Source organism: Quercus suber, unplaced genomic scaffold (assembly GCF_002906115.3).
Source record: "Quercus suber isolate HL8 unplaced genomic scaffold, Cork oak 2.0 scaffold_492, whole genome shotgun sequence".
Classification (NCBI taxonomy): domain Eukaryota; kingdom Viridiplantae; phylum Streptophyta; class Magnoliopsida; order Fagales; family Fagaceae; genus Quercus; species Quercus suber.
The window spans coordinates 3,224-14,505 of NW_027069941.1; the positions used below are offsets into that span (position 1 = coordinate 3,224).

Sequence of the window (11,282 nt, forward strand, 5' to 3'; positions counted from 1 at the left end):
TGACAACCAAAGAGTGAAATAGGGATTGGTTGTGATGATTTGATATCCTTAGCATAAAACGATTTCAAGTGGTGGGCTGATGTAACTTTAAAAAAAAGAAATAATAATAATGTAATACATATTGTAACTTGAGCTTTAATGACCATTAGTTTGGATCCAATGTTGTAATTTATGTAGAATGGTTGGAAATGTTGATGGAGCTTAGGGATTTTAGACTCACACGACAACATTTTTGGTCAGTTTGGTAATGTTGTATGAACAACAGTTTTCGTTGTTTAAACAATACAACATTATTTCTACAAGTGGATTCTAGTTAGTTCAACTGGTAAAGTCTCTGATGGTTGTACAAGAAATCTGAAGTTAAGTTGAAACTCTCTCTAAAAAAAAAAAACACTATTTCTACAACACTTTTTTGTATTTTCACAACACGTTACTAGAATAATGTTACTAAACAGCCCTTTAATTTGGATTTAAAAAAAAAAATTTGATGCGGAGGTAAACTAATGGACCAAATTAACATATGAACATTGTAGTTTACCCTTTATATATATTTATTTACACCAAGATCATTGTTTGTACCGAGTGGTGAACTAATGGAGGGATTATATTATATAATTCCTGGAAAAGGGAAATTCCGAAATGGTTTGAAAAGGTGAAGATATGTTGTAGTTACGTTGTCACTCGTCCATCGTAGTTACGTTGTCACTCGTCCATCTCGTTTCACACTCCATTCTAAACCTTTTAAAACAAAAAAAGTGAAGATACAATTGCCTGGCTCTGGGTCTGGGTCTGATGGGTGGAGGGGAATTGTTTTGTGCGTTCTTTTTTTACCCAGCGAGCGTTGTCAGTACTCAATCAATGAGATTGAAGTCGATTCGATTAAAGTGGATGGATGCCAAATGAGTGAGAAAGCGTTCCTCGGAAATCGGTTTTGGCGCGGAACTTGCTTTAATGCCCGTGCCCAAGAATACGGTAAAGTTGAATCGCATCACATTTGGCTGTACAGTGTGTCTTCCAAAACTCTTGGCTGCTCAGTTGATGAGAAGAGATTCCATCAAGTTGAGCTTAAAATAGCTAGCCAGGGCTTGGAGGTGGAGAAAATTGGGTTTCATGTGGTATAAAAAGCAAAGATCCTAATCAAAATAAGCGAAGCCACGATGAGGATGATGGGAAGAACCGCGATTCGAAGACTCGGATAATCGATTTATGGCTGATTGTGAGGAATCCAGTCAAAGATATTTTATTGTCTCTCTTCTTTTGCCTGTGAGTTATCATCTTTTCTCCTACCTTTATAAATCTAGTTGTTTTTTTCTTTCTTTTGGCACCCAGATGTCAAATTGGTCAAAGCAATTAAATTTACTGTCAAATTGCTCTTATTGTTGATTAATTCACTTTTCTCTTTTGTGTGCTGCATATGTAATGCTCTGTTTTTTTTTTTTTTTTTTTGGGCTAAGCATATGAAATGCTCTGTTAAACTTCTACTAATATACAAATGCATATTTAGATTTCGAAAAGACAACTAGCTCGGTTCAGAAGTTTGATTTTGCTCTATGAATTGCACACATACATTTAATTGAAGTTAGAAAATGGAAAGTAATGAAAAAGTGAATTGAAGTTTGCAAAACTTTTTTCTGTTTGGTAATCAAAGAATGAGAAGTCAATAAATGGATAACCTATTCAACATTTCATGACAAGTCTTAATAAAGTTTATAGTAGAATATATCGTTCATGTGAGAGGAGGTAATATAATCCCAAAATATTATAAATTTTACAATGGAATTGTGTTATAATTTGCACAATGATGAATATGCTGTATTTAGTTGCACCAGCACTTCCTTTGAATTTTCATCATATCATCTTTTGGTGCAAAGGACATGTGCTTGTGTATCCCAGGGGATAGTATGCAGAAACTGGCAACCCCACAACTGACATCCAAAACATGAACTACCTTGCAGAACGTAGATCCACAGTCTCACTGGTAGTCGTATTCCTTAACCTGAATTTACAACAAAATTAAGTAAAGTTTAAAATATATTACTAAAACAACACAACACTGATCCTGACACAAAATTCAAAAGTAATAAATACAAACACATGTCATGACTCATGAGTCTTGTAATTCAGTACAGTTTAAATGTTTGAAGTGTACATTGAGTCTTATAAATAGATGTTTTATATAATAATATAGGACATAGATTCTGGATCTACACCCCTTTAATCTATTTTCAGTTCCCATACCATGAAAATCCTGTAAAACTCAGTAAATAATATAAATATGCTTAAGGACTTATGCAGTGTTAAGATCTAGATATAATTAAATTTGCATATAACGTTGGAAGTTTAATTTCTGCCCAAAGAACAGGTTTTTCTTTAATAATTGATGCCTGAAAGTTGTGACTTAACAAAGCTGGTGATCTGAGATAAGTCTGGTATTAGCCAATGGCTGTGGGGCTTAATGGCACTTCCACCTCCCACATGTATGTGATGGTGGGTGATGTCACTGGTTCAAACATCGATGGGTATGTGGGTTAATTGCTTAGCAAAAAATAGTCTTATATAATGTTTTTATTTTTATAAGTAAAATAGTAAGTAAATCTTATACAATGCTGCTGCTGCTGCTGCTGCTGCTACTGCTACTGTTGGTGTTTTGTGTGTGTGTTTTCATTTTCCTTTTGCAAATGGTCCTTGGATCAAATGCCATCTCCTCCCTACCTAAATAAGAGGTGGTGGATAACTCAAGGGTTAAATCCAATGCAATTGTGTGAGTTCTAGTTACCCATACAAAACAAGTGTTTTCCCATCCCTTTTTTGTTAGTTTTTATTTTCCCAGTCAGAAAGCTAATTTTTTCTTGCCTTTTCAGGCTTACCTAAGAGTTTGACAGACAAGCCAAGGATTTGGAGAGTAGAAATGATCCAGACACTAACAAGATGCTGAATGAGAAAAAACAGTCAATGGTGTGTAGTTATCTTTATTTCTATTTAGCCTTAGATATTTTATAAATTTTTGCCAAAATTTTAGTTTTGTGTTAGTTGATCAAGTCTTGCATTGCAAATGCACTGAATGATTTTCATACTTTATGCAGATCAAAGAGTTGAATTCATATGTTGTTCTTCAAAAGCAGTAAGTTAACATCAGTCAGAAATTACCATAATTTCAGTTCTTAAAGCAGTAGAGATAATTTTATGCACTACAATGCATCTGACATGTTAATGCTTCATGTTTCCCCTTTGCCCAAAACATTTTGTGTCCCAATTGAGTGCCAAATCTTAGAAAACCAAGCATTAAAATTACCAGTTTTCCGTATTACCCTCTGTTAAATAAATTTAAATGCATAAGAGAAGCCAATTCAAATTGTTGACATACATTTTTTCTTATATTGTTTTACAACAAAGGTTATCTTTAAATCCACTACATATATATATATATATATCATGTGTCAATGCATTAAAGTTTCTTAAATTTAGCTCTTTCTCAAATGTGAAACATAATTTGGGACATTAGTTTTAATCATAAATCATAATGGAATCTATACACATTGCTAGCCTCTCCACAGTTCATTAGTTGACAAATGCCTCAAAGTTACAATTAAATGATATAAGGTTCCAATCATTGGTTGAAAAAAAACATTACTTTTGCTGTTTAAAGTGAGGGTGGCACCTATTGTGAACAAAATGAGGAAGTAGCATAAATTGGCTAGGCCTTGTGCGATGAAGACATAATAAATGCACCGGTAAGAAAGAGTGATTAGAGAGAGGCAAAAATACATCAGTACAATTAGCTAAAAAGGAAATTATAAATAGATTGGAGCACTTGAAGTTAGATTTGATATGGTGGATGGAGAAATAAGATACATATGCCGACCTTCTATAATGAAGGATTGATGAAGCCCCAATTGGTTGGGACCAATGCTTGGCTTAGTTATGTTGAGTTGGGTATTTATTGGATGAGTCAAGATATTGGATTATCTTCTAGTCAATGTGCATAATCTGAAAAATGTTGATAATTGTCTGGCAGCTCACAAAAAAATGATAGTTTTGTATGACATTCATCCTCAACTCATTGGTTCATGTGTGTAGTGATATCATTTTTTTTTGTTTTCAAATCTTTTGCATCACTGAATAATTATTTGAGTGCTTCTGATTCTTTTCTAAGGATTTATTTTCAGTTTGTTGTGGATACAAATATGCATCAAATCTTGAAAACAAGAGAATTGACCGCTTTGATGGGGGCACCAAAGGATATGGGGAAGATAATGTCTTGCTAGCATTGAGTAGGTGTACATCTTGTTCACCAATGTGCTAGCTTTCACTGATGTGTCTACTACTCTTGGCTACCTTTCATGCTAAAATAAGAGTTAATTCTGGGTTTAAATAGTCATACAACCTATGGCTCATGCATTTTTGTTGTAATGCTTGGAAACCTGATAAACACATTTGTATTTGGTTTTGGATTTGTCCTGGAATTTTGTCTAATAGAAATAGTTATAATAGTTTCTGTATTAAATGAAAAGATGCCAGATTCATGTGCCTCAGTTGGTTTTGGTAGCTACTTTAGTGGTTGTGTTTGATGTAATGCATATTACAGATGAAGTTACCGTGGATGGCTGCTATTTGTTGGTGCAAGTAACTATTTAAACCCCAAGTACTTGGCCAATTTGATGGCTCTAATCTTTTTGGACAATATATTGATGATTTTATAGCTTTTTATTTTTGAGAATTCTTTGTATGCAATGTAGTGAGTGTACAAACACACACATGAAAAGTTAAGATAGAAATGATAATATGACAAAGCTGGCATCGTAAAATCAGTGTCACAGTAGTATTATGTGTCATCTACCTTTTTGATGGTTCAGAAATTGTAAATTGCTGCTTCTAAAGTAACCAATGCATACCTTTGCTGCTTCTAAAGTATTATGTGTCATTTCCTCTCATTCTTCTCTATTTCCTTGTAGAAGGTTACACAGATGTGGAATTATATCTTGTATTTCTAAAACATACCAGTCTTTTTAGCTCTACCATGAACATCACTTGCACTAGTTTACATCAAGACCTGAACAAATTATGAAATGTTTTTAGCTAACTCATATCGCCCCCCCCCCCCCCCCCCCCCCCCAAAAGAGTAAGAAAACTTCAAATTAGTTTTTTTACTGTTTAAAAAAGTATGGAATCATTCCCAAAGAAATATAAATTCGGTATCTCCTTGTTTGTGGTAGACTGTTCAAGACATCATCAATGTTGGAACAGCGACTGCAGCAGCACTCAAGGCTCAGGTGCATAATTTGTCAGCTTTAAAAAAATGGACTTCATGGCAGTTGAATATTTCATATTGAATTTAACTCTCTCTCTCTCTCTCTCCCCTACAGTTTTTCTCTTTTTTTGTTTAATCTTTTATAAATTTTCAATGCCATGGAAACTAAAGAAATAAATTATATTTATGTTTAGACTGAACAAATGAGTCGGGTTGTTAATGAGCTGGACTATATCCATTTCTCAATCAAGAAAGCTTCTCAACTTGTGATGGAACTTGGTGGGCAGGTCAATCTCTGAAAGTATCTTCTTCCTGTTCTTGTCATATATTGATTATGTTGTTACTTGTTTCACTTCAAACTATAAAATAAAAAAAGTGAATATACAATTGCCTGGGTCTGGGTGTGATGAGTGGAGGGGAATTTTTTTGTGCATTGTTTTTGTACCCAGCTAGCCTCATAAAAATGACTATCAGATTATAGTTCATTTGATTAAAGCGGATGGATGCCAAATAAGTGGAGCAGCGAGCTGCAAAACTTTGAGTATTTTTAGTTCAACCAGATATGGTAAAGTTGAATTGCATCTCCTTTGGCTGCACAGCATGTCCAATTACGATTTCTGCCTTCTGGAAGCTCTTGGCTGCTCTATTGATGAGAAGGGATTCCATCAAGTTGAGCTTCAAATAGCTGCCTGGGACTTGGAGGTGGAGAAAATTGGGTTTCGTGTGTTATACAAGCATGACATTGAAGATCCCAATTGAGGTAAAATGGAGTATGATGACACTTTCTTCTGTTGGTGATGAAATCTAGGGTTTGAAGATCCCAATGCTAAGGCAGTGGCTATAGGTTTGCAGCCATGGCAAATCAACCGCTAATAGATAGTGGAAACGATGATGGACAAGACTGATCAAGCCATTGAGAGGTCAAAAAAGGTTGGATTATCTCTGACGATCATGTTGTTGAGAAATTAGTTTTTTATTTTATTTTGGTGAGTTAAAAGGGATACATTTCATAGGCTATTTTGAAGCATGATCATTGTTTCCTGGTTTGTGGTAGACTGTTCAGGACACCACCAATGTTGGAACAGAGACTGCAGCTCTCAAGGCTCAGGTGTGTAATTTGTCAGCTTTAAAAAAATGGATTTCATGGCAGCTTTTAAGTCATCAATTTTCACTTTCCCTTCTCTCTCTCTTGCTCTCCCCTACAATATTTATTTTGTTTCGTTATAAAAAGTCTTTCATAAATTTTCAATGACATGGAAACTAAGGAAGTCTATTATATTTATGTTTAGACTGAACAAATGAATCAGGTTGTTAATGAGCTGGACTCTATCCCTTTCTCAATCAAGAAAGCTTCTCAACTTGTGAAGGAACTTGGTACGCAGGTCAATCTCTAAAAGTGCCTTCTTCCTGTTCTTGTCATATATTAAACACTAGTTGTTACTTATTTTACTTACCTCATTTATTCATTAGGTCGCAACGGATAGGTGTATTATGGCATTACTCTTCCTGATTGTCATTGGAGTCATAGCCATCATTATTGTTAAGGTAACATAATTATCTTTCATTTTCTTTGCCATTAACAACATTTTATTTTCTAAATATTTGATTCTGTGTGTGCTACCGGATAACAAATTGGAGTATAATCCATGACGACCCTTTATTATATAGATGTATCTTGATTATTATGAATACTAGGCCTCCCCCCATCCTTTTTCTGGCTGTGGAGGCACACAAGCCTATTATTTTTTAATGTGTATAACTGTATATAGTATTGCCTAACCTGTTTTTATGCTTCAATTGGGCCTTTTAAAAGCAAGCTGATCTCAGGTTGACCTTGTTTGGTTAACCCTTATTTGCCTAAAAGCTGTGCAGGAAGATACTTTTATAATGCCAAATGGTGTAGTTAATCGTAGTGAATCTATGTCATTTTTTTCTTGCTCAAAAAAATGTAAAAGAACCTAATTCAGTATATCCTTTTCTTTTAAAAATAATAATAATTTCACTAAAAAGAGAAAAAGCAGACAAACACAGTGCATGAGGGTGTAGAAGAGTAAAATCTAATTGTTGTCAGATTTTCACGTTCATTGGCAATGCACATATTGCAACTTGATGTCTATTTAGGAGAAGTTCAATTCCTTTTCAGATTGCTTGTCCACCACATATATAGAGGGAAACAATAATTTGAATTTTTTTATATCAGTTGAATATAGTTTGTGGGTGTAGACTTGGATCATAAAATTAGTGGAGATTGGTTTCATTTGAAAACAAGTAAAATTTAGACAAATTTATATGAAAAAAATAAAAAGAAAAAAAGTTGGAACTGACAGATTATTTTTGGAACTCAACTACTTAAGCTGCACATAAGTTTGAGTTCAAGGATGAATCGCTTGGTTGTTTTCATAACTTTATTGTCCGGAGAAGTATCAATTTCAAGGCCCCTAGATGTCATCTTTAGATGGAAACCCTTCTAGAGCTTCTATATTATTCATTTCAACATGTCTTAAACCTTGTATAGTGAGGTGGTGTCTTAATCACCAAGAACATTCCATGCTTTGCAATCTCATGTGATTGTCAAAAGCCATTAACTTGTGAAACAGCTGGCGGTATAACACTGCATTGCCCATTTATTTCAATTTGCTTAAATGATTATTTTCGTGAATTTCTTTTTTTCTGTCTCAGCTCGTGAACCCAAACAACAAGGACATCAGGGATATTCCAGGATTAGCCCCACGAGCAATGACTCAGGAATTACTTTGGAGTGCTAGTAAAAAATTTCTAAAAGGATCATCTAATGGATTGTGATGATGACTTGCCATCTGATTGAATGGAATATCAGCTTAGTTTGTGATGCTGCTGGTGGCACCTGTTTTATAGAGCTGGTCTAGTTGACTAGTTGAGTATGGATTTCTTTCTAGTAATTTTTCTTCAGAATGGTCATACTTTACCAAACGATCGTCTCTCAAACTACTGCTGGGATTCATTAGCTTCAAGTGGAATTTGGAAGTGGTCTGTGTGATTATTTATTCTCCGACTGAAACAATCATTCCTATTTGAGGGAAACTAAAAAAATGTCTAGATTGTGTTGGTTCACACCTAGTATTTGCTAGATCTGCACCTCATAATTTATTTAAATTTTTTTTTTTATAAATTTTTTAAATTAGTGTTTATTGTGCAATATCATATACTCTATTTTTTATCGCTGCTAGTTAAACATATCTGTACACAAACTTGGAAATCATGTTTCCAAAATAGGATTTCAATTATAATTTTGAAATTGTGTTTTCAAAACATAATTTCACCTTATGTGGTGTACACACTAATGTCTGATAATCAACACTTTTTATTTATTTATAATTTCATGGTTTAATTTATAATAGTGGGGGGAGGAATTCAAATCCTAGTTCTTCTCATAAAGGAGAGTAAACTATTAAATTACAAGGCTTTTGACGGATCTTATACACTATTAATTCTATGATGTTTGGTTCTTTAAAAAAAAAAAGATTCCATGAACTATGATATTCAATAGGCGAAAACTACATTTTCGTCCCTATATTTTCACTCAATTCTTATTTTGGTCCCTAACTTTTTTTTTTAACGCTTTTAGTCCCTATTCTGAAAAACGCGTCTCGTTTTAGTCCTTTCCGTCAGTGCCCTAACGGCGAAGTCCTACGTGGCAAACGAAACGATTAAAATAATAATAAAATTTTTTATTTTGACATTAAAAAATATCACGTTAGTATTTAAATTAAAAAAAATTAATTTATTAATTTTAACTAAATAAAAAAAATTAAAAACAGAATTAAAAACAAAAAATTACATGGATTAAGATCTAAGAGAGTCATGAACAAGAACAACAAGAACACAAATCCAAATCTAAAAACACAAACTCAGAAATTAAAATCCAAAAACTAAAATCTCAAAACCATCATTTTCTCAAACCCAGCCAAATCATCAAATCCTTAAAACCCCAAAATACCAGATCAATCCAAAAATATAATGGAACCAATCCAAACAAAAAAATCTCAAACTCAGAAAAACCATCTCATGCAAGCAAACCCAGCAAACCACCTCAAACATGAGTCTTGGTCGATCTTATTTCAGCTCCCAAAAATCTCTTCCCACTGTCGGATGCCGATTCTCCTCCCTCCCACCGTAAATATCGATGTGAGCACGCCGCCGCCTCTTCCCTCATCTCGCCGCCGATCTGAGCACGCCACAACTCCCAAACCCAGTCGACTCTTCACCTCCCTTTCCCTCCCAAACCCATCCCGTCTCTTCGCCTCCCTTCCCCTCCCAAACCCATCCCGACTCATCAACTCCCAAAAATCTCTCCCTCGAACCATCTAAGCATTCCGCCACCGCCGCTGATCTGAACCCAGCCGTCTCTTCCCGCATCTCGCCGCCGATCTGAGCACGCCACAAGACCTTTGCCTCCTAAACCCAGTCGACTCTTCACCTCCCTTTCCCTCCCAAACCTATCCCGTCTCTTCGCCTCCCTTCCCCTCCCAAACCCATCCCGACTCATCAGCTCCCAAAAATCTCTCCCTCGAACCGATCTAAGCACTCCGCCACCGCCGCCGATCTGAACCCAGCCGTCTCTTCCCTCATCTTGCCCCATGGTTCACTTTTCTCAACCTTCTCTTTCTCTTCACAGTTTCCTTTTGTTAATTTCATAGATGATTTTGTGTGTACTGGTTTTGTTAATTTTGTTGTTGTTGTTTTAGCCTCAAGGAGATTATATAGATCTTCACAGAAAGAGTTATGGGTACTGCCTTGACCACTTCGAGCACAAGCTTGAGGTGGGTTTGCTGGCTTGAGATGGGTTTTTCTGAGTTTGAGATTTTTTTTTTTTTGTTTGGATTGATGATTTTGGTGGGTTTGAAAAAATGGTGATTTTGAGATTTTAGTTTTTGGATTTTAATTTCTAAGTTTGTGATTTTAGATTTGAGTTTGTATTCTTAGATCTGAAATTGTGATCTTGGATTTGAATTTGTGGTTTTGTTGTTCTTGTTCATGACCCTCTTAGATCTTAATCCATGTAATTTTTTGTTTTTAATTCTGTTTTTAATTTTTTTATTTAGTTAAAATTAATAAATTAATTTTTTTAATTTAAATGCTGACGTAGTATTTTTTAATGTCAAAATAAAAAAATTTATTATTATTTTAATCGTTCCGTTTGCCACGTAAGATTTCGCCGTTAGGGCACTGACGGAAAGGACTAAAACGAGACGCGTTTTTCAGAATAGGGACTAAAAGTTGTGAAAAAAAAAAGTTAGGGACCAAAATAAGAATTGAGTTAAAATGTAGGGACGAAAATGTGATTTTCGCCTATTCAATATTTTGTCATCTTGAGAGAGAGAGAGAGAGAGAGAGAGAGAGAGGAAAATTACTCTTTATCCTCCTAAACTATACTCGTTTTTATACTTACCTTTCTAAACTATGAAAATGCACATTTGCCCTTTTAAATTATTTCTTACGTAACACTTACCTCTAAACTATGAGAGTGCACATTTACCACCTAAGTTACTACCCATGTAATATTTTGCACTAAGTGTAAATTCTCATAATTTATGAGATAAGTGTAAAATGAAATATAGTTTAAGGGATAAAGTATAATTTTTTCACACAAAAAAAAAAAAAAAAAAATAGAAGAAGAAGAAGAAGAAAGTTTTGCAGAAAGATAAGACTAGAATTATCTTCAATTGACTTTGTTTGTTAAATAACTAAAAATAAACAAGAATTTTTTCCCTCAAATCAAACATGAGCTACATATGTACAGCACGGCTTATTTTCAACAGGTAGAGAACTTGAGGGAAAAAAATTAGAAAGACATGAAAAAAATATTACAATCTGATTGATAATAGTGTTAGTAACTAGACCATGATAAATTATCAAGGGGACTGATTGGTAATTCAAATAATAATTTTGGTGACACATTAAAATCTACAAATTTTTCTAATAAATCTTTTACAATTTTTTAGATGTTATGTAGTAATTGGTCTATAATAAAAATGAAGTTAATAATAAATCAAAA

General features: G+C 34.3%; 2 protein-coding genes across 3 annotated transcripts in view; both read left to right on the forward strand.

Annotated features, from left to right (window-relative positions):
* The window catches only part of LOC136063151 (putative F-box protein At3g58860), a gene marked incomplete at its 5' end in the record, with an annotated part of 8,584 nt that extends 2,577 nt beyond the window's left edge, over window positions 1-6,007 (forward strand). Inside the window, 2 exons of the mRNA XM_065763106.1 lie at window positions 3,084-3,121; window positions 5,848-6,007. Coding sequence (XP_065619178.1) covers window positions 3,084-3,121; window positions 5,848-6,007 — 198 coding nt within the window. The remainder of the gene's footprint in view (window positions 1-3,083; window positions 3,122-5,847) is intronic.
* On the forward strand, window positions 594-8,390 carry LOC112023573 (novel plant SNARE 11). 2 transcript variants are annotated; one of them, XM_065763121.1, is made up of 9 exons: window positions 594-1,263; window positions 2,862-2,955; window positions 3,084-5,270; window positions 5,443-6,008; window positions 6,101-6,178; window positions 6,303-6,356; window positions 6,538-6,630; window positions 6,719-6,793; window positions 7,928-8,390. In XM_065763121.1, exons 5-9 carry the CDS (start codon window positions 6,137-6,139, stop codon window positions 8,048-8,050), a joined length of 387 nt encoding a protein of 128 aa, XP_065619193.1. In that variant the 5' UTR covers window positions 594-1,263; window positions 2,862-2,955; window positions 3,084-5,270; window positions 5,443-6,008; window positions 6,101-6,136; the 3' UTR covers window positions 8,051-8,390. The 2 variants fall into 2 exon arrangements, with proteins under 2 accessions (XP_065619193.1, XP_065619194.1); XM_065763122.1 differs by having other exon boundaries at window positions 596-1,263; window positions 5,443-6,178; window positions 6,556-6,630.
* Window positions 8,391-11,282: the final 2,892 nt, after the last annotated feature.